Genomic DNA, 25,741 nt, shown 5'->3' on the forward strand with positions numbered 1-25,741 from the left:
TTTTTCTTTTTTTTCTTTTTTTTCAAGCTGTCCTGATGGGGAGGGGAAATAAAGCACAACCAACTGCTACCCACAGCAGGACTGCAGGTGCAGCCCAGACTTCTTCCGCACACACATTTATTCTTTCTTTCAGGGCTTGGGCTTCAGAGCCTCTGCCCCACCTTCCTTGTCACAGAGTGGGATCAACTGCCTGCTCCGGTGGACTGCTACAACAAAATGTTTACAGTCTGGTGACTTCCAGCTCCCAGAGGCAGAAGTGGGGCTGCCATGGGGCTCTTCTCCCCCAGCTCTCGGTGGCTGATGGGTTTTGAGGGGCTGGAGAAGCCCCATGAAAAGATGGGTCAATAGTGCTGTTCTGTTCAGAAGTGCAGCTAGCATGGGTGACTCGCTGCTCTCCTCGTGCCAAATGGAGAGTTGGCAAAAGCTAGGCTTAACTTTCCCACCAGTGCTTTATTTTTAACCTGAGCCCTTACATGGGCAGTTGTGTGAATTTTGGCCAGTGGCCTTTCTCTTCAGTAACTTCTTCTTGTCTGGACAATCTTGGTGCTGTGAGTGACTGTGATTGTAAAACTTGGTACTGTGAACTTTTCCTATGTGATGTGAAATGTGTTGAGGGGATGCTAAGTTCCTGGCCAAAGGAGGTGTAATTACAGGCATATTACGCTTGTACAGATATTTGTTTCCTTGCACCTTCCTTTCTCAGCATTAAATAGGTAGTGGAAGCTCAGAAATAATTATTCAAGAGAGAATAAGGTGACACCTGAACCTAGGACTAATCCATTCTTCAGTCAAACAGCTGAAAGGAAAAAAAAAATCCCCAACCAACTTTGCTAAAAACAAGCTGAAGGAGAAAAAAAGCTTTTCATCACCAACTATGTTTGGCTGCTCCTATGGCCAAGTTCCCAATAGCACCAAAGTGCTAATCCCTAATACACTCAAGCATGAGCATAGTTGAGACATCAAAAGAATCACAGCACAATTATTAATGAGTCTTACTTCAGTACCCCTTCATAGCCCATAACAAAGTTGCTGTTTCAAAAGTGAGTGCCTTTTTCCAGTTAGGACGTTATTGAGAAAAATGGCATATTTGAAATTTATCTGGCCATGGCATTTTTAACCCATTGGCAGTGAGCTCACAGTTCAGATTTTTCCAAGGATGAAAAGGTTGCCCGGGACACACGACCCTGCAAAATGACACTTGTGTTGCATAGAATTCCTTTGTAGAAAAGTTGTTCTTTGTGGTGCCATGGTTTCTAGGTTGTTAGGAAATGTGCTGTTTGGAGAGTGTTAAAGCTCTTGTAGTTGCCTATACTGAAGCCCCCTTGCAACTAAAAGGGCAGCTCTGCTGCTCCTGCAATTACTTACTATGAAAAAACATTTAAAGATCTTCAATGTCTTGTTTATAAATTTGCTCCTCCTCTTGAATTCCCTCCTCTTTGGTAAGTGAGCTCTTGCTTCCTTAAACCTTTCTGTTTGCAGAAGAGAGCTGGTGGTACCACGGAAGTGCAAACAATACCTCTCCTGATGCACCTTGCACAACTCCCGTACATTGTGCCAACATTCAGTTACTGAACAGGTCAGTAACACTTTGCTGAACGAATTTGTGCCATACTAAGACACAGGTCCCTTGGGATTCTGTTACACAACTCAGTTATTTAGCATTTTACTGCTCTTTGTTTGCTATCCTGACAAAAGAGATGACTACTCCCAGGAGGGGAAATGGAAGTGAGAGATAAGGCCTGTGGCTGATGGACACTTGGCATCCCCCTGGCATTAATCAGAACTTGTATTTTTTAAAAAGCAAGATTGTTAAAATAAAATTAGAAACTTGTGACTGATTTTGTTCCTTTTTTCCCCTCCTTTGATTCTTGCTGGGCTATTTGATTTTGTATTGAATAGGGACCAACAGATGTGTTAAAGTTACTTGTTTTCCTCATACTGGATTGGTAAAATAGCGTCTGGATTCTCCCTTCAAACAAACTTTTTGTAAGTGAAAGGAAATTCTAAGAGCTGTAACACCAAGGGAGTTATTTGAGACGGGAATGAGTAAGGCAAGGAAATTCAGATGACACTTCTGAGCTTCCTATTTAAGTGATTTATAGGAATTTATACCACTTGCAAAAGACTCATGGGGGAAAAAAATCAGATTTACATGTTAATTGCTGTAAGATAAAAGAAACTTTTAGAAGTGGGATCATCAAGATGGCAATTACTGACATAATCTGGGAAATGGGTTCTCACTGGAGAAGCATTGAGATCACAGCTGCCTCTTGCTTAGCTCTCTCTGTTGGGTTAGATTGGATTCCTGTTGGAGCAGGAAGGCTCCCAGCCTTAAGCCTGGATCCCTGCAGGGACTGTCCCTTTGTTATTAAGCTGTCCTAAGAGTCCTGCATGGAAATTACAAACAATTCCTTTACCACTCCTTCTGAAGGGATGTAGGGATGCTTCCCATGGCTGCAGGCCCTCAGCTCTGTCCAGCTCATCTCCATACTGTGATTTGCAGGAATATTTTGACATTCATGAGCCAGTTCAGTTCTGGCTCAGTTTTGCCTCAGATTCCTGTAACAAATACTAAGAACTCAACATAAGGAGTTAGGCAGAATTGAGGACACAGAAGTATTTAACTGAATATATCCAAAAAAGTATTCTTCATTTTAATTTAAGGAAAAAAACCCCACAGGTTTGACACAAAATTATAAAATACACACAATACAAAATAAATTGCAAGAGAAAAGAATAGATTCTTTCGAAGACAATAGATTTTAAAAAAGCTGAGATAAAAGATTTTTTGACAAGTAAAGTTAGATGGATGAGAAAACAACAAAGGAAAAAGGCCTGGATGTGTTTACATCTCACAGGTTGTTATACAGTGATAAGAAACAGGGTAAATGCCAGCCTTACCATCACTGCTCCTGGAAGATCAATCCCTTAGTCTGTTCAGCATTCCACTGTGGTTAATCTGAACTACCTGTGCTTGAGCTTGAACCCACACAAGTACATCTTACAGTGGTTTTTGCTCAGCCTCCCTTAACTCAGATTTAATTTCCACTCTAAAACAGCATCTGCTGAGGCTACACTTTATCCTCCTCCAAAACAGTCCTTTATTTCCTTGTGTGTCACTATCTGTATCTTCAGTTCACATCTTCCTGGTGCTAAGATATCCAAAAGCAAACAGCACTGCAGCAGTGTGTCACAGAATACACCAGATTCCCCTGATTCTGTATTCAGCTCCACATTTCTTAAAACTGTAAAAAAATCCCAAATTCCATTTCTTGGTCTCCTCTTCCCCCTTCACTACTGTTGCTGGTTTTCAAGCACATAGCTCCCAGTAGAGAGGCAGGAAGAGTTATGGAGACTCTCAATTTAAACATTTATCCCACTTATTCTCAGCTATTCCACTTGATTTCCAAATGACCATGGAAATGCAGCTGCAAATGAATGATGAGTGGGGAAAACAAAATCTTAGGCACATTTATCAACCAGGTAGAGACAGCCCTAATCTAGCTGAAATTTAAGGCATATGTCTTTAATGCAGTATTTACAAGGAAATGTTCAAAATGTGTACTAAAATGGCAATGCAAATGTCACCATGTTATCTAAACCTATTTTCTAAACCATGCCTGTGACTTTTATCCAGTGCAATAGAATCAGCACAGCTGGAGGGCATTTTGAAGGCACGAGTGGATGAGCCACAGTAATTTTTCTGCCATCCATCAGTGAGAATTCAGAGTAATGCTTTTCCCCAAGGAACAGAAGCACTGCCTGTTCTTTCACAGGGGTGGCCAATACTCCTGGCTTCTCTCCACAGAGGAGCAACATTCCACATGTGCTGGGCAGTGCTGCATCCCAGCAGCACAGGAAGGTCCCAGCACTAAGCCATTTACAATGCAAGGACAAGGATAGTGCTGGAAATGCAGTCTCAGTGCTGCTCTGCATGGGACCACCTTCCATCCCTGTATTTCAAACAGGGCAGGTCCCAGGCAGAGCCTAAGAGTCCTCCAAAGACTGGTCAATGTCCATCACCTCTGCTGGATAGCTCCAGCTAGAGTGCCTCTGAATGTCCTGGAAAAACAGCTGCTTCTGGAGGCTCTTCAGACTGTTCAAAACCTCTGGAGAGAGCTCGTGGAAGCCCCCCTGTTGTTCCTGATCCTCCTCCTCTTCCTCCTCCTCCTCTAGAAGGTCCTCAGGAGGCAGAGGGGAACATCTGGAGATGTAGCCCTGGTCTGACTGCACTGACTGTCTCTGGTCTTTGCACTGGTCATCAAAGACCAGCAGGTGCTGCTGGTCAGCCTCCCCCTGGCAGAGGTATGGCTCTGAAGGGAGGACACTCTGCTGATAAAGAGGGTACATGAGTCCATCCAGATGGTCACTCAGCTCATCTGACAAGTTTGCAGGACTCTGGTCAGCTGCTGAAGCTTCAGAGCCTTCGTGGAGGATAAGATTATTCCTCATTGGAAAGCTTGTCTCCAGAAGAGGAACTCCTTCCATACAGTCCTCATTGCTCAGCACGTGGTGACTGAGTATATTTCTACCTTCCATGGAAGAGACTGGCTCCACTACCTGAACTGGAGGAACATCCATAGGAAGGACCACAGTCTGGGAGTTTGGATCCCCACATGGATTAAGCTGAGGCTGCAGCTTGCAGCCTGTACTTTCACCTTCATGCACGTGGAGGCTGATGGTGTAACAGGGGTCAGGCTCACGCAGGTGCAGCTGGTGTTTCACAATTCCACCTGGCTCACTCAGCAGTGAACCCACCTGGCTCTCTCTGCTCAGGGAATGCAACTCTTCATCACTATCCAGGCAGATGGTTTCACTCTCAAACCAGTCTGGGTGCTCAGTCTGCCAGTTCTTGAACTTCTCTATGGCCTCTTTCAGCTTCCTCCCACTGGGGGTATCGATGTAATTTTCAGCTGTGATTTCCTGGATTCGATGGATCCGCCCAGGTTCAAACTTCTCCAGATCCTGAATCCGAAAATAAATATCCTCAAACTTGTCCATCAGTTGGTATCTGGACGTGACATTGAACAGATCAGGTATATCTCTCTCACTGCTTATTCCCTCGAAGTAGCAAACTATGTACATCCCAAAACAGGCTGGCTTCTTGAAATCTGGCAGGATCAGGTTCAAGGCTGGGGTGAACAGGTCTCCCACTGGCTTTTGCTGATCTTGCTTGAGACACACAGGCTCACTCCCGAGCATGGCCTGCCACTTGGCCTGGGTGCCCCGAGAACACAGGATGATGATCTTTGAAGACAGCTCTTCCATCTCCTTCTTCTGCCGCGTGAGCCAGGGTAAGGGCCCCAGCTCTGAGATGTGGTGGTCCTCCAGCAGATCCAGGGCCACAGCAGTGCCACAGACTGTCATCAGGAACTCAGCAAACTTCAGCACCACGTCCACGTAGAGCAGGTGATCAGCGGAGTACACGATCCAAACCTTCCGCGGCTTCAAGGGTGGCAGGGGCAGCTCAGTGTATGGTGCTGATGGAAGGCAGGAAAATGTTAATTACAGCCACAATCCCCAAATTGTAAAGGTGTGAGTCAGCACTAATCAGCATAGCAGGCTATTAACAAAACTTTTAAGCTTTAATGCCATTTTGGCAATGTATGTGGACAACATCTCATTTAGTAAATTTAATATGAAAGTACAGGCACAGTGAAGCTGTGATTTATGATAACGCCCAGATGATTCATCAACTTTCACCTCACAAAAACACTGCAGCAGCTTCAAGAGGTTTGCAAATATTGCTGTATTCTCTGGTGGAGAGCTGAGTGCACCGACCCCAAACCAACCTGCTGTTGCTATGGCCTAGATGATTAGCAAAGCTCCTTCTGCTAGTACAGCCTTGGCTGGGTAAAATGTCTCCCCGCATTCCAAAGCAATTACCTCCCATCTCACAAATACAGCATTTCAAATTCCGTATACAAAGCTTCTTTTAGCTAAACAGGCTAACTTTTGGTTTCGAGAAGCATCTACAGAGTAGTTAGAGCCTACAAAAGCCCCTTCTGGGCAACAGTGTGAGACCTGCATGAGAAGTGCTTGACCAAGCACAGTTGCATCTTACCAGCTTGCAAATGGTCATGGTTGCATTTCCCTCGCCGGCGCTCTGGAAGAGAGAGAGTCACTGTCAGTTCTGAAAGCATGAAGTAAGATTAAATGCTTAAAATCACACCACCTTCCAAAGATTAGGTTAAAAAAATAAATCTTTAACTGCGTAGGGAGATAAAGCTTTAAGGACGGAGAAGCCTAATAAAAAAAACATACTGAATGATTAAAGACTCTTCTACAGCCAGTTCTTGCTAAATTTTTCCTTTGAGATGAGACAATGCACTCAAAATGAACTTTCAGCTTCTTCCCCAAATCGTGGCAGTCTCAAGTACAGAACCCCCAACTGTCCTGTGACCTCTCTTTAAGGAAAAGAGGCTTTTAAAATATGGCTTTTTCTTAAGAAGCTTTAGTCGCTTCTTCTCTGAAGAGGTGACTAAAATGTCCTTAGCTGCATCTTACAGATGAATTTGATGTTAAGAAACTTTCCAAAAGATTGCCAATTCTTCCTCTCATGTAAAAAGAAAACAAAACAAGCAGTGAGTTACACAGCTTCCCTGAGATAACTGCCTCATGGCTGCAGCACAGAAAACTAGGAGTTAGCCCTTAAGTACCCAATTTTCCAAGTTGCTCGATGCCTCTGTCCTGTTTTTTTTCCTTCCACTTCAATTGAAAAACCTTATCCAATCTCACAATAGTATAAAATTAATTTTGCAGAGACTTTGGGGAACAAGAGGAAGACTACAGTGTGGACAAACAGGAAGCTTCTGTTCAACAACACTCTTATGCAATGCAGGGGGAAAAAAAGTGCAAAAATCTGCAGGAAACAAAGGGCTGAACTACGAAATTCCTTTTTCCCCTCATGACCTCTGAAGTGCTATGAACGTGGAGCATGAGAGAGGACAACCTGTGGAAGGCTTTACTTATCTAGAGGATGGAATAAGGACATTGCAAGTCCCATAATGTAAAACAGAAGATGAGATAATGTTAGGCATTATCTCAGTGGCAAGGCAGCAGAACAGAAAGGAACTAAACCACAATAGGAATAGGTACAGAAGGAGAAAAAATATTCTTTAGCATTGGATTTTTTCTTCCTGGCTGGTATGAGTCTCACCTGCTCGTTTTTTAGTCATACACAGCACAGCTGTGATGACTGACCCCACCAGCAACACAGAGATCCCAGTGATACACCAGTAGAGCCATATCATCATATCATCTGCAAAACAAAAACACTCCTCAGACACAGTTCCACCAAAGAGCAGAAGGTCCTAGAGCAGCAGAAGCCAAGGGAGGAGGCTTTGCTGAGCAGACCAGTACTTGCCCCTTACAACCCACAGCCACTTCTCCAAACCAATTCCTGCTTGCATGGTGCTGCTGTACACCATAAACTTGCTCCACACAAAGAACCATATGTGCAGCACACTGAAAACACAGATCAAGAACCTTCCTCTAAATAGCAATGTTTACCCAGCTTTGACAGGCATGCCGCCCATGTCCTGCCTGTTCATGTAATCTAGCTTAAAAAAAATTAAAACATCCCTATTTTGGGTCAAGAATTTCAGTTTGCAGGTGTTTTTCCTTTTTAAAAAAAAATTTAATTTTGGGCAAAAGATCCTTACAGGTGTTGCAGCCAAAAAAAAAGATGTCAAATCATTATGCACAAGTTATCTTGACATTCATAAAAATGAATATATGCATGCTATTCTCTCCAAAAGCTGCTTTATATTATGCAAATTTTTTAACACTGAGCAAAGTGACAGAAAGTATTTTATATTAAGACTCTTCTTGTCAAAACTGCTTCTCAAAGAATTCTATGCAAGTGAAGTGTCTCTCAAAAAATTGCTCTTTAAGGTTCACACTGCATACAAATACTTGCCTCATTAAATCATGGTGAAGTCATTCTTAGCACAATTAATTCTGAACTCAGTGTTACAAGGGGACTGTTAAAGAAATTTTAGACACCAGGCTCTCATCTCCATCAGAGAGATTTACTGCACATATTGATTATGATATACATATATATACACACACCTGGCTGGGTGAGCTTGGTGGCTCAAAGAGGGACCCTGAACAAAGAAATCCCTGAACAATTAAACCCTTATGACCTAAACTCTCCATCCCTCACATGACAGTCCAGACCAAGAGCATTATTAGGCTCTGGGGTCTCCCTGCTCTTCACTGGTTTGGTACTTTGTTACCAAGTGGTTGCCACCTGCTGATTTTCACATCCTCTGAGGTTTCAGTGGGAGCTTTGGTGGGTTCCAATTATGGTTGGTACAGTTCATGCACCACTTATGGGCTGTCCACTATTTTCAAATAAATAAAATTTTCAACAGTGATGTTTCCTGCCCATTGGGTCATTTGCAGGAAGGATCATTTCTCATTCTACACAACAGAAGAGCAGCAAAAAAAGTTTCAGGGTGTTGCAAGAACTTCTTACCCGATGGTTCTGTACCTGCAAAAGACAAGAGTTATGTTAAAAATTCAGTTCTCAGCTGTAAAACAATGGGAATCTAATTCACAGAGAAGTGGTTCTCACTTGGAAGTGGTTCACATGGGATGGAAGCAGAGTGTCTCAGACAGTCTGTGCCACAGTTTGCAAAGAATGGCTGGATCTGCAGTTGAAAAGAATCCAAAAAACAGAAGTTATTCTTAAAAGAAATTTTGCTCCCTGATTTACTTTCTCCCTGCCTCAATGTTCCTTGTATTTTAGGACAGAGACACAGAGTTCTCATTTCCCTTCAGAAAACAAGATTAATCAAGAATTCTTACACCACACATGACAAAAGCTGTCAGCTCCTGAGGTTGCACATTTGCCATTCTCACTCCCATAATCTCTGACTTGGCAGCCCTGCACTAAGGAAAAGCCACTGACTACAGAGAATACCTGTTGTCATCTTATGGCAGGGGTTCCATGCTGTTGTCTCCTTATCACAAAAGTGTCACACCTTCCTGGTGTTCCTCGTGGGCAGCTCCTCAGAGCACTGACTCTTTCTCCTTCACAAAGCAGCCACTGACCCCAGTTCCCTTCTCAAGGGGCCACCCCACTCTTTTATAGCACTCTTCTTCTCATTGGCTACAGCTGTGGCCTGTTCCTAATCTTTGATAATTGGCCCAGCTGCAGCTCCTTAGGGGTAAGATTGCTTTCTACACTATCTTTATTATCTTAGATTCTATCCCCCTACAAATACCTATATAAAAATTCTTTCAGCCATAATATTTCCCTGATGCAGGTAATTGCAGATTAGCCACTCTCAGAACAAAACACTGTGAAAAAACTCCTGACATTCCTAAGGTGCTCACTGCCTTGACTGGGAAGGAAGGACACAGGGACAACAGTGTGATCCCACCTGTATTTTGTATCTGCAGCAAGCTTTTATGTTCTCTATTTTGATTGTGACATTCACTTGCTGTTGCAGTCCATCCTGCAGAAATCAGATGCAAGTTATAAGGGAAGGAATAAAACCAAATTAAAGCAGGGAAAAAAGAAAAAGCTGACATGAAAAAATGGAGTGGTCCAAAGAAGCAGAAGCTATTTTTTTTTCCTTTTGAACAAGAAGCCCAGAGAGAACAGAATGGTTAAAGGTTCTGGCCCCACCTCTGCAGCTGTCCTGTGTGATAATGCAATTAAGACAACAGGCCAAGATTGAACAGGTAACAGGAAATAATTAGGGATGTACCTGGTACAACTTCAAAGGAGTTAAAACTTACATTTTCTTAACAATGTAGATGTCTTCAGCTCTGTAATGTGTAAACATTAACAAGCCTCCTTGTTTAATTAAAAGCAGCTGCCAACACTACTTCTGACACTAGAACAGGTAAGTAAGTTGCCCTTGCTACCTGCTGTACACAGTCAATATCATGATAACCTAATTCTTCACAGTGATTAGCAGATACAAACTCCAAAATGAGGTGTATTCCCTTCCACCAGGGAAATACTCACACAGCTGTCCCATCTGTGTCAGTAACAGCTTAAACTTATCAGTGCAGGCAGTACTAAGGGTTTTAAGTGTTAAGGAATAGAAAGATTAAACAAACTGAATGCCAACATATCTGCCCTCACACAAGGAAGGGTGGAGAGTGATTCCAAATATTCACTATTTCTCCTCCCTCAAATGCCTGGAGGGAAACATTTTTTATATCAGAACACAGTCTGGACACTTTAAGATTCTCAGCAACACAGACTATAAGACCTACAGAAATTGATTCTCAGCTTGAATGAAGCATCTGTTAGTAAATCACTCATTCTTTATATAAAAGATTTAATTAACACCTTCCTGTGATCATCTTTGATAAAGTACTTCAATGATTTATTGAAACTTTGCATCTCAATTTTGGTTAATTTGCTTAGTCTTAGCTCCCCAGGCACTGGCTTGAAAAAGGTAATAAAGCTCAGATAGTCAAATATAAAATTTGACTTTGCAGGTGTTTATAGGCTGCTTTATACATTATAAAACCTCTTTTTTTGATCTTTTACCTACCAAATTCCCCTTTCCAAAAGCAATTAAAAAATAATTCCTTGAAAATTGTTGTTCACATGTCCTGGTTTAGCAAGCATTTAAGATGTTTGCCTAAATCTCCAGAGCAGGTGTGACCTGGGAAGGGACTTACCTCAGTGAAATCCTGTGTGGTCATTTTACACCTCTTCTCATGCATGTAACTGGCCACATGGATTCGGTACCTGGCTGGCTCCATCCATGGGTGGAAGCTCACAAGCAGAGTCGTATCATCTAGAACTTCACCCTGGATCCTGGGCTCCCACAAGCTGCCTGGAAGCAGGGCAGATATTGTCGTGTTTCTCAGCTGTCAAACATTCCAACAGAGCACCCATGTCTATGAGACTCAAGTATTTTTACCTGTCTTGATACATGGGATGGTTCTTCTCATCAGAGAATCGCTGCAGTCTGCAAGAAAGACCATCAGTAGTCAGTCAGAAACATTGTAGTTCCATTTAGGAAAAAAACACATTTTTTATCAGAAGTCAGAGACCTAACCAAGGTCTCCTAAATGAGTAGACACCTTTGTTCTAAAGCAGTGACAAAATTCTGTAGAAGAACAGTACTGGTTTCCAGTCCACTCACTGATGTCATGGGGTGTTTGGTTCTTTTTCTTCTCAGAACCAAAAACATACCACACTACAGCAATAATGTAACACTGGTGCAAAAAGGGTCACAATAGTGGAATTAAAACCTCATATTCATCCCCACACCTTGTAATCACACCTCAGCAATAGATTCTTTCAAAGGCACTCTGACACAGGAGAATCAGGAGGCTGGAATCTTTCTTAATCCTGAAACACTCCTCCACATTTCTAATTCCCTTTATTTAGCAGATCGGCCCTGCTTTTTGGGACTTGCTTCACAGTTAAATCCAGAGTTACATATTCAACATTTAGCAATGGGGGATTTACAACTCTCAGCCTTAAATTATGCCTCTCCTCCAGGGTTTGGACAAAGGAAAAGTAACAACTCCCTGCTTAGACAGTTGAGATAAAACATTTCACATCTCAAATTTCCAACTTGCAAAGTTACCAATTTAAACTTCACAAAGTTTACGGATTTACAGTGTCTCTGTAATTCATGTGTAAGCTCTAACCAGCAAAGCTCCCTGCAGCTGCTGAGCTTAACACCACGCATCAGGCTTCTGAAGAATAGTAGAGGATAAAAGCCAGGAAGTTCTTAGTGTGAACAGGCAGAAGAAAGGGTATGAGGGCTGAAAATTGAGTGATCTCTTCTCCTTTTCCAGCTCACATTGGCTGACACACTCCACACTTTGCCATTTTATAACTACAAAGTCAGGTTGACAACTATGAGCAAGTTAAGAAAAAACTTAAGAACCAGTTTTCAAGATCTGTATGAAGCACCAAATATTTATGAAGCAGTCAGTGCAGCCAGAGGGACTGCAGATGCTCAGCAACCTTGGGGAACACAGTAAAAATTCTTTTAGTGATAGGAAAACTTTCACATCAACAAGAAAGGGTCAGACACCCAGCACTACCAAATTTCTTGGTAAATTATGCCTAACTGTGCCTTTGCAATTGACCTTCACATGTCTAGGACTTAGTACTAGAAGCCAAACTTCTGATTTGGAAATTCTGACCTGTAATTCCAGCTGCATCAAGCAGAAGGGCAGCTCTGAGAGATTTTGAATGAAGTAAAAGCAGCAGTGATGTCAGGCCCACAAACCCCCACATTCCTGCCAGAGTTCCACAAAGCACCACGTTCCTAAACTCAAGGCCTAAGTGAACTAAATCACCTCTTACCAGGCATTGTGAGAGACGTGGACTTGCAATTGTAGTCTCCATTTACACCCAGTTTGGGCAGGTGATACACAGTCACTTGGTAAGTCTGGCCAGGTTCTACTTCAAAACGGTCAAAAGTGAAATTCCACTGAAAACAAAACACATCCACAAGGACTTTAAAGGACAATTTAAGCACTGAAATTAACAGCTGACTTGGCCCTGTTCCACTGTGTTCCCTCATCCCATGTAACCCTTTAACTGAAGCTTGACTATGAAAAATTGGAACTCAAGTGTATTAAACACACTTGTCTCTTTCTCTGTCTCAATTCTTCTGTTTAGAATTAGTTTTTTCTTGGGATCTTTGAGCTGATACAACAGTCTTACGCCAAACCGTTGTGTGGAACTTCCACCAAACTACATTCTGAACTGAGAAGAGACTAGAATAAAATATGCAGTTTCAAGATGGAAATTTCAGTCTAGTACGAATTTTGTAGCACTTTGCAAGTGCTAAGCATTTAGAATTGCACTTATACATATGTAGTTCTGTACCTGGCCATTCCATACATATATTCTTAAATCTATACTGTCTTCTGCATCAGCAATGCTGTGCAAATTCTGGGAGAGGCACTCTGGGATAGTGGTATTTGGTAAGTGGCAAGCTAACTATGGCCAAATTCTGTGTGGTTAAGGAATGGGCTCCTTACTGTTTATATTCCTTACTGTTGTAGATGCTTAGCACTTTTCTGATGAGTTCCCTAGAAGGAGTATAATCTGAATGACCACCCAAAAGGTTGGTGCTTTCCTCAACAACAAGAGAGTACAAGAAAGAAGTGGAAGAAATAGTAAGAGTTAAGTTTAAAAGCTATAAAATATCATGCTCTGAAGCAGAATGCAAGAACCTGTCACAGACATGTTTTATGAAAAATCCTTTCCTTAGGACTTTTTCTCCTGAGAACCTGAGAGGCCTCAGGAATAAAATGTAAACACAATAATTATCTGCTGCTGTGCAATGCAGCAGGTGCATCTGTGATTGGTCTCATGTGGTTGGTTTTAATTAATGGCCAATCACAGTCCAGCTGTCTTGGACTCTCTGGTCAGTCACAAGATTTTATTATCATTCCATTCCTTTCCTTTCAAGTCTTCTGATGAAATCCTTTCTTCTATTCTTTTAGTATAGTTTTAATATATCGTTTTCTTTTAATATAATATATATATCATAAAATAATAAATCAGCCTTCTAAAACATGAAGTAAGATTCTCATCTCTTCCCTGGTCCTGGGACCCCTGCGAACACCACCACAAGAACCCCTACAATGATTTGCTTTAAGCAACCTCCTGAGTGATGACACAGGCCAGGCAACTAAAAGCAGCAATTCTTAAATCCTGAAGGATGGGCAGAGTGACAGAGAAATGGGAAATGACAGCAGATCTCAAGTCCAACACAGACTCTAAGCAGCCTGTACTTTTTAATCAACAACCTTGCCATGAAACAGTGAAAGCAGGAACAATTCCACAGACTAGAAAACATAATTTGGATCCCTCTGCACTCACCCGGCCTCCATCTGGACGGACCTGAAGAGGCAAATTGTTCAGGAAGTCAAACTGGGCACAGATCTGCTGGTTGCTGCTGACCTGCATGACGGCGAGCTCGGCCCCTTCCAGAGAGCGGATGCTGGCTGCAGGGACAGAGGGACAAAGCTGCTCACCTTTCTCTCTCTGCCCATGGAGAGGCTGCAGCCCCCACAGAGAGCACTGCTGTGTCTGGCCTTGCCACAGTTTAACTGCTTTCAGGTGCTGAGGATCCCAACGTGAAGATAACTGGCCATGGGAAAGGGAGCATGCAGGGCTGACTAACAGCACTCAGCCTAAAGGATGTCCTGCATGGCAGAGCTACATCTGTGCAAATGAAGGAGCAGAGGAGAAGGTGACTGCATTCTCCACACACACCCTAGCAGTTCCATAGATGTGGTATAGTGCTGAGCTCTGCCTCTCAAAGCTGCCTCGTGCACCTAAGTAGTAGGTAGCCTGTAGCCAGGCTAAACAGGTCAAGTAAGTTGACTCAGTGTTTCCTTCAACCTTCTGCTGAAACAGGCCTATGTTAGTGCTGATTTCCAGCCTTCCAGTGATAAGAAATCTGTCAGATAGCCAGGGGAATTGTTCCAATAGTTAATTACCTTGGCAAAGCTACATCTGTGCAAATGAAGGAGCAGAGGAGAAGGTGACTGCATTCTCCACACACACCCTGGCAGTTCCACAGATGTGGTATTGTGCTGAGCTCTCTCCAAGCTGCCTGGTTCAGCCTGGGTGCCAAAGCAAACATGCCTTTGCTTTGGTACTCACGGTCCCAGTGAGAGAGCAGACAAGCACAGGTGAGTTCAATGACTGGGTTACCTGAGTCACACCTGCTTCTACACTACCCTGGCTAGAGACCATAACTCTACAGCCCTCAGACAGCCCCTGCAGAAGGAAGAAATAAATGTGTTTAATTCTGTCTTAAAGCAGTGCAAACCTTTGGACAAGAGTATGCTAGGGAAGCATCATTTACAGACAAACAATCCAAGATTTTTGGGGAGTGAGAAAATGTGACTTATTGACAGTCATTTAGGCTCCAACAATGAGACAATTATTGCTTTACCAAGGCGCACAAAGACGAGATTACACACACCAAACAAAATTAAACAGCCAACCCCTCCACTTTCAACAATCTCCTTTCATTACTTGAAATCATAGTTCTCCTCTCTATCTGTTGGAACCCTGGATGCTGAGAATTTTAAACTTTCTGTGCTTAAAGGCACAGACCCACAAGAGAACACTGCATTTGACCTAGGCTGTGAAGAAGCTTCCAAAATTGATTGATAGCACTGGGATTACAGGGGTGTGTAGTTGGTTAGAAGTGTGTGATATCACAGGGTGGAGAACTTAGAGTTTGGGATTTTAGAATATAGAAATAAATATGAAGCAAAATGGAGGTTTTAGGGTGGAGGCAGGTTGTTCTTCTTTACCTTCTTCTTCATGGGTTTGGGTGAGGTATTGTAATTGGGCAGAAAAGTCTGCATTGGGGCTTCCAGGGATCAGTTATTGGGTTAAAAGGGAAAATGATCTAGGTGTCCTTTCTTAATTGGATAGTTTAGTCTTAAAAGACCTTGTAACAAGAGGTAGTTAGCCTTTTTGTGCCTTGCTAATGAAAAGCTGCCAAACTCATGGTTGTGAAACTGTTTTACTGATAGAGATAATCAACACCTGAGTCTGAACATGAATTACTGTCTCAAGTGCCTTCAATCCAGACCCAGAGAAACCAATATCTATCCTTACTAGATCCCACCTTTTTCCTCTGCTCCAGGCTCAAATTAAACAACCACCACTTACCATCTGTGGCCACTTTCCACTCTATCTGAAGCACAGGGACCAGTTTTCCATCCTCCTTACGGAAAACATCAGAAGAAACGTGGAGACTGCTTGGAGCAGAGGGAGTCCAGGCAGCAACCTGCAGCCAGCTCGACTCCATGCAAGTGCCTGTCCAGCAAAGGAAACCCACATTTAGACTGGGGCTGAGCAACCTCTGCTTAATTGCAATTATGATCTGCTCTCTGAGTCAGGTTTAATCTGAGGGGAAAACTGGGAGACAGACTGCTTCCAGCTCAGAAAGTTTGTTTTCTGTATGGAAGTTCTCTGTAAATTGCCTGTAATAATCTAAACTTATTCTAGTAACTTCCACTTCCTTTTTTCCTTAAAATCTGTTAGTACTTGTCACTGTCAGTGTAGTCAGGCAAAACAGATCAAGTAAGTTTACTCAGTATTTCCTTAAACTTTCTGCTGAAACAGGCCTATTTTAGTGCTAATTTCCAGCCTTCCAGTGATAAGAAACCTGTCAGATACCCAGGGAAATTGCTCCAATAGTTAATTACCTTCCAATAGTTAATTACCAAACTGCTTTTCCTCAAATTTGAATATTCATCTGAATTCAGCTTCCAACAACTGCCTGTTATGCCTTGCCTAAATTAATGAGGTCCCCGGACATAAAAATAAACTGTGCTTGTCAGCAGAGAGTTAGGGAGAGCTGGTCCTGTAGCATCATCAGAAAGTGAAATCAGGTATGACAGGCATCAGACAGACATGATCCACTTAGGCTTTTGTAACGCGTCTGACTTCTCAGAGCATGTTAAAAACAGCACAGTCAGGCCCCCCCTAAAGTACACTTTGGGTCTGTTTTGATGGATATGTGATGGAAACAGGGGAAAGTGGGCACTTTAGTCAAACAGAAGTAGCTTTAGGCTTAGGAGTAATTAGACAATCCTCAAATGCTCATTTTACAAAAAATATCTACAAAAAGCCTGACAAGAATAAAGTACCTTTCAATAAAGAGTGTACTAAACACTAAAAAAACCCCAGATTTCCCCTAGAGCAGAAAAACATAACAAAAGCCATAAAGCAGAATTTAAACTAAATTTTTAACCTAGGCAGCATTTTTATGCTGGTGCTGCAGTTTGGCTTAGCCATGCTGTCAAGCTGTATTCCAGTGGCTGTGTGCCAGTGGGAAATATCCAACCTGATCCCACCCAAACCCTCTCCTGCCAAGGAAGTTTTAAATCTAGTTATTTTCAGCATAGTCCTCTCCCTGATTTGGCAAGCCAAACAAAAGCACACTGGTACAAAAACCCTTGTGTCAGTATGACACAGGGCTGGGCGCTGAGGCAGGAATGAGCTTGCTCAGAACAAGGGCTGTAAGGGAAAGCCAAGGAGCTCTGCAGTGCTGCCCAGCTGCCTCCAGGCTCCAAATGGACAATTTCAGAACACTTTCCTTTTGTTTTACAGAACATTTTTCACAACATTACCCATAATTATATTAAGGTCTTTCAGAGGGATGCCATTGCTAAGACTTGACCCCTTACACCCAATAATTTACATTAATTGCTCTCAACTGCACCCCTCTATTCCCCTTTTTTAATTCTAGTTCATACACTAATTTTTCATCAAGTACTATCATAGTGGCTTGTAATGAACATTTACTTGTCCTTAAATTCCCATTTCTTTAAAGATTGATGATTCCAGCTTTAAATAGAAGCTAAAAAAGTTGGGTTGGGTTTTACTCATGCCACTCCTTCCCCCAAACTCTATCCCAAAAAAGACATAACTTTCCATTCCTCTTCTAGCTGGAGCTTATAATGGATCAAAGTGTAAACTCCCAAAGCAAGGCATGATAGCAGTGTTTCCCTTTACAACTCTCTGATTCTAGCAGGAAAAACATGCTGCATGAACCCAGTTAAAAAAAGAACAAAAAAAAAATAGAAAAAAAGCGCATGATCTGATGAGAAAATTGCAACAAAGAAAAAAATTACTTACTATTTCTTACGAGACAGATTAAATCCTGTGGGGGAAAGAAACAAGAATATTACTCTCAGAATAAAACTGACAGCAACTTGCTTCTGCTCAGTGCTGGGAGAGGGGCAGGAAAGAGCACTTCAGTGATGCACACAAATTAGAAGAATTAACCATGATGGAAACACTGGGCTGAGCTGCTAATCAAACAACCAAAGACACAGAGCATGCAACTTGGGCACAATTGATGTGACATCTCTGAGAGCATCCAGTCCAACCCATGAACAAACACCACTGTGCTGAGGAAAGAAAAACTCATCAGAATTAGACACTTTCTTATCAAGAATAAAGATGCCCTGATCATAAAGAAGCAACCAGAAGCTATGTGGGCTCTGCCTAGCTTCTCCCAGCTATATTCTGATTACACTGGAAGGCCCCATGGTCACCAGAGAGAAGCATGTCAGCTTGCTTGCTTAGTGTGAGAAGGAAGCCTGAAGCTGTCACTGACAGGGAAAATCAAGAGGAGGGCCAGGTTTGCTCTCACTCATTTCCTGCGCCATGACAAATAAAGCTGGGTACCATGGTCAACCATTGCCACCATAGAATTCATTTCAGTGGAGCAGGGAAGGCAGCTGGGTTTTGAACTCTCTACAACTTCCTAATGTCAACTGCAAATGTATTTGGGGCTATGTCCAAGGGTATATTTACATTTTTAGGGAAGGGTGCTTGAACAAGCCAGCTGTGCCTTTTTGGTAATGAAAATACCTCAGAGATCAATGCTTACGTTTCTGCTCATGTATCTGTTCCTTGGAAGGAAAGCAGGAAGATTTGGCAATAATCCTCATGCTTATATAAAGAATAACACCTGAAAATCTCTTCCAGGCTTTTGCTACACAAGTCACAACAATACACACAGGTATAAATCCAGCCTTCAGGCACCCTTCACAAGAAACACATCCACACTCCAATTACAGCACCACAAATGCAGCCAAGATAGAGGTATATTGAAAAACAGCACCTGCAACCTAAATCCTTCAGTAATGGGAAAAAAAAAAAAAGAAAGAAAGAATAAAAGAAATGAAAAGCAAAGAAGCAAATGCTGATGAAACCAAATTGGCTAATTACAAACACTGGAAAAGAGAAAAATAAAAATTGTGAATACCTGTATGGAAGAACAGATTAAGCTATGAAAAAAAATAGACCCTTAATCAGACTTTTTAAGGTAAATTATGTGGCCTGACAAAGCCCTTATGTGAAAAGGTGCAGTGGTTTTATCTGAGATGGAGTTAATTTTCTTCACAGCAACTGCTACGGTGCTTTCCACTGAGGGCAAAGAGTGAGTGGCTGCTCTGGGATGAACCCTCAAAAGGAAACAAAAATCACTGGCAACCAACCATAGGGATTTTTTCTAATGTAATGATTTCTGTTAAAGCCCATCACTTAATATTCAGTCATTTTGTCCTTGTTCTACTGCAGTCATCAGAAATTATTGTACACGGCATCACAACAAAGCCCTTATAGAAAATATAAGGCATTATCAGCCTGAAAAGCAGCAACAGCTGCTCTCATTTGAGTGCTGGTGCTCTGTGTCAGAGCTGACAACACAAGTGAGGAAATGCTGCATTTCCCCCTTTTTATTAATGATCAATATGAATATTGATCCAGCCACAGCGTACAAAGGGATCCTCTCTTCCTCCAGGTCTATTATCCCAGGTGAAGCCTTCACAAGGATGTTCCCAGCTTTGATGAGGCTGTTGTGCCCTTTCTGACATTTATTAAAAACTCCAGAGCTCAGTGAGGAGCCATCTGTCTGTTGATGAGGATTCAGAACTGACACTTGCTAATTAAAGCCTTTCTTATCTTTTCAACACTGGGTTTCTATGGGGAAACAACAGTATTTTATCTGGTATTTTATCACCAACAGTATTTTATCACCTTTCCCCAGCCCCACTCAGAGTTTTCAAGGGACTACCTACACAAGTGCTTTTCCTGCCCTGTCCTAACCCGCTTACCTGCTGTGCCAGCAACTTTTTTTTCTGTGTAGCTGATTATACTGAAGTGTTTTAAGCCGCCATCAGTTAGTCAAGCATTTAGCAGGTCTGCCACAAGAAGAGGGAAAGGATTCTCCCACTACAAGGCACCAATTAACTTCCTAGTCCTCTCCCTTCCCAGTCCCCAAGCACTACAGGGATGACCCAAGAGCTGAAAATGCTTTTGAGAACAACTCCTCCACACAGGATGTCCTCACTATTGGCATAAAGAAGCAAAGATAAAGGCACACTGCAGGCAGAGGTTTCAGAAGCTCAAGGAAAGGCAAGTCCTAGAAAGCACTTGCCATGAAAACCCCCATCTCCTTTTTGCAGAGTACCCAGGTGAACAGGTCTGGGCATAGCTGAGGGCACACTTTTATACCAAAACGTGTAACTCCAGACAATGACATTCAAAAGCCAGGAAGCAATCAGAGCAAAAGACCATTTGGTTTGCAGCACACTAAGTTAACCACTGTCAGATTTGCACTGGCTCCCTCCTCAGCACCTGAGGGAATACTTGCTGGCTTCTCCTTGTAAAGGTCCAACCAACACAAAACCTTACTTGATGCATTGGCTCATCCAGAGTACATTAACAAAGCTCTGGACAGCAGAAATATTTAACCTAGTTTCCCTACTCGAGTGTGCTGTAATAGAGTTAATTTCCTTCCCAGTAGCTGGTATGGGACAGAATTTCGGATTTGGGCTGGGAACAGTGTTGATAACAGAGAGATGTTGTTGTTCTTGCTGAGCAGGGCTTGCACAGGCCATTTCTGCTTCCCCAACACCCCTGCCACCAGCAGGCTGGGGGTGCAGGAATCAGGAGTGAACACAGCTGGGATTGCTGACCCCAGCTACCCACAGGGACACTGGAAGGCATCAAACTCAGCAGCTAAAGCTGGGGGAAGAAAGATGAGGAGGGGGATTTCAGAGTGATGGTGTTTGTCTTCATTGTTATGCACGATGGATCCCTGCTGTCCTGGAGGCAGCTGAACACCTGCCTGCCGAGGGGAAGTGGTGAAAAACAACTCCTTGTTTTCCTGTGCATGGCTTTTGCTTTACTTATTAAATGGTCTTTACCTCAACCCACAATCTTTCTCACTTTCACCTTTCTGGTTCTCATCCCCACTTCCATGGTGAAATGAGTGAGTGAGTGAGTGACCATGTGGGGCTTACTTGCCAACTGAGCTGAAACCAGGGCTGAAAATCAAAGCTACAGACATGGGAGGCATAAATATGAGAAGGAGATGATTTTGAGGTGGTGCTGAAACTATTCTCAGCAGGACAAGCACGGTCAACTCTTGTCTACTTGCTGTATTTTCACAAAAAGTTAAGCAACTGTTTCACTCTTTTTAAATGATTTTTGTTTTGCTTTTGACATAAAAAAATCCCCCAAACAGACTATATGCTGTGGAGAATTCTAAGAATCTGAATGAAATAAACCTGGGAAACTGATTAACAGCATCATCCCATAACAATTCAATTAAAGTAATGGGAGGCAGAGATTTCCCAGCAGGATGCTGTGGTAACTAGAAAGAAACCACTGGGAGCCAGGCAAGTGTCCAGTTTTCCTTTAAGGAGTAGCTGTTGAATGGGAAGGGCTCCAGCTTTCCAAAATCTGCCTTTCACCTTTGAACCATTCTATGTATCTTCTGAGGCTTAGATGATTTGAAGTTTATTGCAGTTTCCCTTTTCTAACTCCTTAGCAAAAAGAAGCAGAGATTAACACATTACAGGCATGAATGCTGAAGGATGATTTGTTTAAGGCTTATAGGAAACCAGCATCTTTTACAAAATTGTTTTAATTTTTTAAAGCATTTTTCTCTACAGGTTCTAACTTTTTATCTTGCCCTCATATCAATTCTCAGCAAAATCAAATCCAAATTCAAAAGTTAAAATTTCTTCATAACAATCAGTTCTAAAGTTGTCTTTATAATATTTTCATAGTTTTGATCGGTAACCCTTTTTATGCTGAAGTTCAATAGTTTTGATCCTGAATCCCTTTTCATGCCAAGGAGTCCAGAAATACTTTACCAGCACTCATGGGTTGATCATGGGTTATTGTTAACATCCTACAGCAGAAAGGTGCCACAGAGGGGAAGGACAGAAGTCAGTCAATAGCAAAATGAACAATTTGCAAAGGAGAGCAGGGAAAAGCTGTCCTCACATGCACCACCATGGCTCATCTTCATGGGAGATGTTACATCAATTCCTCTCCAGAGACTTCCAGTGAAGCAAGCTGGCAAGATAAATTTCAGAGACCAAACTATGTACAGCTATCCAGCCCCTCAAAGACAGCAGGGTTACAACCACTGCATTCCTCCAGGACCCCCAGGCATGCCACATCCCACAACAGCTACAGCACAACAACTGAACACAGTGATTTAACGCTTGATGGTGAAAAAACAGATGGGTATTTAAGCTGTGGGATGTTTTTTCCCCCTGCACATAGGAAAAAAGCCCCTGCAGATGACATATACAAGCAATGGTTACTGGTGAGAGCTGGATTTGCAGCTGTGCTATTCAGCCCTAGTTTGATGGAGTGGTGGTGAATAAGGCCCATTAAGTGCATTTTAATAAGATGAGCTATTGACAAGCATTTCTTTTTCCTTAGAGGTGTCTATTGATACTGACTAATATGACACTTTCCCTCCACCACTTCATCACCCAAGCAGCCCCTGCCTCATGAGGGTTTTGCTGAGGAAGCTGCCATGGCTCAGCCTGACCTGCTCCAGAGCTCAGCAAGAGCAGCCTGAGCAGGGTGGGTTAGACAAAGGAAGTGGCACTCACCCACCCTGCTCAGCTGCAGCTCTGCCTCTGAGCCACGCCACAGCCACACGTTGGGAGGGAGGGTTACCAAATCACCCACTGAACACAGCACAGCCCACAGAAAGGGAAGGGAGAACTGTTTTCAACTGTCACAGCTTCAGTTGGTGATGGGGCTTTCTCCTACGTGAGTCAGCAGCTTCAAAACTGCTTCAGGAGGCTGCTCCTGGGCTTAAGCTGACTCCTTTTTCTTCAGTCTATCTGCACTTTGGAAATTGGCTTTTTGCTAGAAAGGGCCAACATAGCAGCTCTTTCACACAGCGTGTAGCAGCCCAACATTCACTGCTCTGTGTGCACACCAGAGCACGGGGCAACACAGCTCCTCTGTGAAAGCTGGTGATGTTCTGGTGAGCCCTCCACCCAGTTACTGTGGTCATACTTCCTAAAAAAAGAGGGACAGGCAAGACAAAGTCAGTCAGAGCCCAACCATCCAAGGACTTGCAGAGACTCTTTAATATATTACTGTCAATCTCTGACTAACAAGGTTTGGGATGTCATGGTATTGTGAGATGCCTAAGCAATATTGTAATTTTCCCTTTGCCAAAGTTTACATTTTGTAACTCTACAATGTCCAGCCTAAAGTAAAATTGCAGAACTGGTCTGTTTTCTTGGGGTCTCTTTAAATAAGAGAGAAAGCAGCAGAGCAGAGGTCTGGTAAAACAGGGGTAAGGATACAGGCAAACATTAGGAGAAGTGCAAGACTAGACAAAAGACAGGAAATGTGAACAGGAAAAGATTATAGAAGCTTTCACCCCAAAGGACACATTTTGTCTATACAGTCTATAGCTGTACCTGACTATCTGTCTTTTCCAGACTGCTGAAAGTGCACCATAGCATATAAAGCTTAGACAACAACTGCCCATTTTCCTGCCTCACTGCTATTGTTAACAGAATTAAAAAGCAAAAGCAGATCTCTTCCCCCTCCTACACACTCTGAAACAAACAAAAAAAACCACACCCCAAAACAAAACAAAAAAACGACCAACAAAACAAATCCAAAACAATCCTCAAAAACCACCAGAGAGAGTGACCAGCTCGGAGTTCCTACTCAAAGTTCGCTCATGTTGGTTGTTCACTTTTTACAGCGCCGCTGCATTGGCAGCTCCTGTCTGGCCGGTTTCACAGGGAGAAAAGGCAACCAAAACCCGCCTGCTCAGAAACCTCACGCACATGCAATGTTCAGTTCCCCGCGCACTCCCAAACCCCCCTCCTCTGCAAGGAACTGGTTAAAACTTTTAGGACATTGGGCAACGTCAGTTCTTAGCACAGACTCACATCCTGCTCGGGGACTGAGGCCGCTTCCCGCACGGCTCAGCCGCGGCCGCTCCGAGGTGCCGGGGGCAGCAGCGCTTCCCCGGCCGGGGCACCCCAGAGAGGTGTGCGGTGTTCTCCGGGACACCGACACCGGGACACCGACACCGGCCGGCCCCGAGCCCCGTCCCACCACCCCGGCTCCCCGCGCCCGCCCGGGCCCGGCGCTCCCGGCGCTCCCGGCGCCGCTTACCGGCTGCGAGCAGGTGAAAGGCGGCGCGGCGTCCAGCAGCAGCCGCAGGGCCGCGGCGGCGGGCGGCCGGGGCAGCAGGAGCGGCAGGAGGAACAGCAGCAGCGGAGGGAGCAGCCGCGGCCCCGCGCCCGCCATCGCCCCCGCACCGCCGCCCGGCGCTTCCGGGCTCGGGCCGGGCGGGGCCGCACCTGAGGAGGAGCCGGGGCGGCGCGGAGCGGGGCCCGCCCGCCGTGTGGGGCCTGGGCCGGGCCGGGCCGCGGGAGCAACCAGCGGCTCCTCCCCGCCGGGAACAGCGCCGGTCGTGCGCTCAGCTTGGGGTCAAAGAGCCAAACCTGCTTCGAGCTGGGGGTCGTGTTCCTGTTCGCGGGTCGGCGGGAGGTTCCCGGGGTCTGCGTGCTCGTCACGGGATCGCCAGGGTTGGGAGGGACCGCTGGAGATCATCCATGCCAACAGCCCTGGCAAGGCAGAGTCACCTGGAGCGGGTACGGGTGGGTTCGGGATGTCTGCAGAGAGGGAGACTGCACGGCCTCCCTGCGCAGCTGTCCCAGGGCTCTGCCACCCTGGATGTAAAGGTCTTTCTCTGGCTTCGGGTAAATGGCGTGAGCTTTAAAAACTGACATCAGCAGTGCTCTGCAGCTGCCGAACAAAAAGCGTCGTAGGTGTGTGCTCTGCCTTTCCAGCTGTGGGGCTGCTCTAAATGCATCCACTTCACAGGGGACTCTGCAAACCCGTTACTCGTTCCTGAGGCTCCCCCCGTTTCAGCTGTCTCACAGGTTTCACTCCAGGTTTCGCACTCTTTTCACCCTGCAGCACGCCCACAGCCACTTTCACCTGTTCTCTGCCATGGATTTCACCTAATGGTCTCACGCAGAGCTGTAACTCAGCTGAGCTGCCAGCTCAGGGAGTTTTCCAGCAAAGCTGAGCCCTTTGCTGGGCTTTGACCAACAGCCATGAGCACAGTGGTTTCCTATGGTTTTGTGGTGGCAAATGTCTAACTGGTGGCCAGTCTGAGCCTGCAGATAATGAGGTGAGCCTTCTGCCCTGCACTGATAACACCTACAGGTTTTCATCACCCCCTGGATTTTTAATGTTTGGTGCCACCAGATATTTAATAGTAACAGCAGAGCCTGCAGTTCTGACAGTTGTGTGCAAGTCAGGGAAAAATATTTATATATACACGTGTAACTGAAAAAAAACCATTCTTTTTTCTTTAGGCATTATTTTACTGAATCTTAGACTGATGTACTTGGGCTGAGCACGCTGTGATTTATAATGCTGCAGCACAAACACAGTGCTCAGCTGGCATTGCAGTGTAATTTCTTGATAACCGTGGTGGAACAAATTTGCTCAATCGACAAGCAAATGTGTGGAACGTTACTTGTTATCATCCCATTAGCTTCATGGCTTATGTATATACTAATTACACTGTATTTAAGCTGAGGGCATTCATTTTCTGTTGCATGTGCTTGGTAAGAAGGAATCCAGTAGAGAAAATGTTAAGCATGTGGTTGCACATGAGTCACACGTTGGACATCGTGACACGGCAGAATTTCTGTGGTGACAGCAGCACAGACAGCGGTTGGATTTCCTAAGCTGCTGTTCAGTGGGGCAGGCTGTGGCTGTCCAGACCATTCTGCAGCCCCTTAAACAGGGACAAGAGCCCCTGAATGGCAGCAGGGCCACCGATGGGAAATAAGGGCCTGCAGGAAGCTGTCTTTAATTTTCAGCCACTGCTGGTAGGAGGGAGCAACGTCAAAGGAGTTTTGATACCATTTACAATAT

The 25,741-nt window shown here is 44.0% G+C and overlaps 1 protein-coding gene across 3 annotated transcripts; it reads right to left on the reverse strand.

Annotated features, from left to right (window-relative positions):
* On the reverse strand, positions 1-24,147 carry IL17RA (interleukin 17 receptor A). 3 transcript variants are annotated; one of them, XM_071422189.1, is made up of 14 exons: positions 23,960-24,098; positions 21,797-21,868; positions 17,627-17,651; positions 15,653-15,799; positions 13,838-13,962; positions 12,308-12,434; positions 10,902-10,949; positions 10,657-10,814; positions 9,396-9,470; positions 8,585-8,660; positions 8,486-8,500; positions 7,160-7,261; positions 6,065-6,133; positions 1-5,480 (listed from the first exon to the last, which is right to left on the reverse strand). In XM_071422189.1, the coding sequence occupies exons 2-14, from the start codon at positions 21,806-21,808 to the stop codon at positions 3,988-3,990; spliced, it is 2,472 nt and encodes an 823-aa protein (XP_071278290.1). In that variant the 5' UTR covers positions 21,809-21,868; positions 23,960-24,098; the 3' UTR covers positions 1-3,987. The 3 variants fall into 3 exon arrangements, with proteins under 3 accessions (XP_071278290.1, XP_071278288.1, XP_071278289.1); XM_071422187.1 differs by lacking the exon at positions 21,797-21,868 and having other exon boundaries at positions 23,960-24,147; XM_071422188.1 differs by lacking the exon at positions 21,797-21,868 and having other exon boundaries at positions 6,065-6,106; positions 23,960-24,145.
* Between the last annotated feature and the right edge of the window lie 1,594 nt (positions 24,148-25,741).

The sequence above is a fragment of the Agelaius tricolor genome, unplaced genomic scaffold, assembly GCF_023055355.1.
Source record: "Agelaius tricolor isolate 1412-34295 unplaced genomic scaffold, bAgeTri1.0.p SCAF_3, whole genome shotgun sequence".
Taxonomy (NCBI): domain Eukaryota; kingdom Metazoa; phylum Chordata; class Aves; order Passeriformes; family Icteridae; genus Agelaius; species Agelaius tricolor.

What these genes read in the sequence shown, in the direction of transcription:
- IL17RA (XM_071422187.1), bottom strand. Translation starts at nt 24,094, where the DNA reads ATGGCGGGCGCGGGGCCGCGGCTGCTCCCTCCGCTGCTGCTGTTCCTC. An exon ending in CACGTCTCTCACAATGCCTG is followed by an intron (nt 10,950 to 12,307) that starts GTAAGAGGTGAT and finishes TCTTTCTTGCAG; the next exon opens with ACTGCAGCGATTCTCTGATG. An exon ending in CCACACAGGATTTCACTGAG is followed by an intron (nt 9,471 to 10,656) that starts GTAAGTCCCTTC and finishes TGATTTCTGCAG; the next exon opens with GATGGACTGCAACAGCAAGT.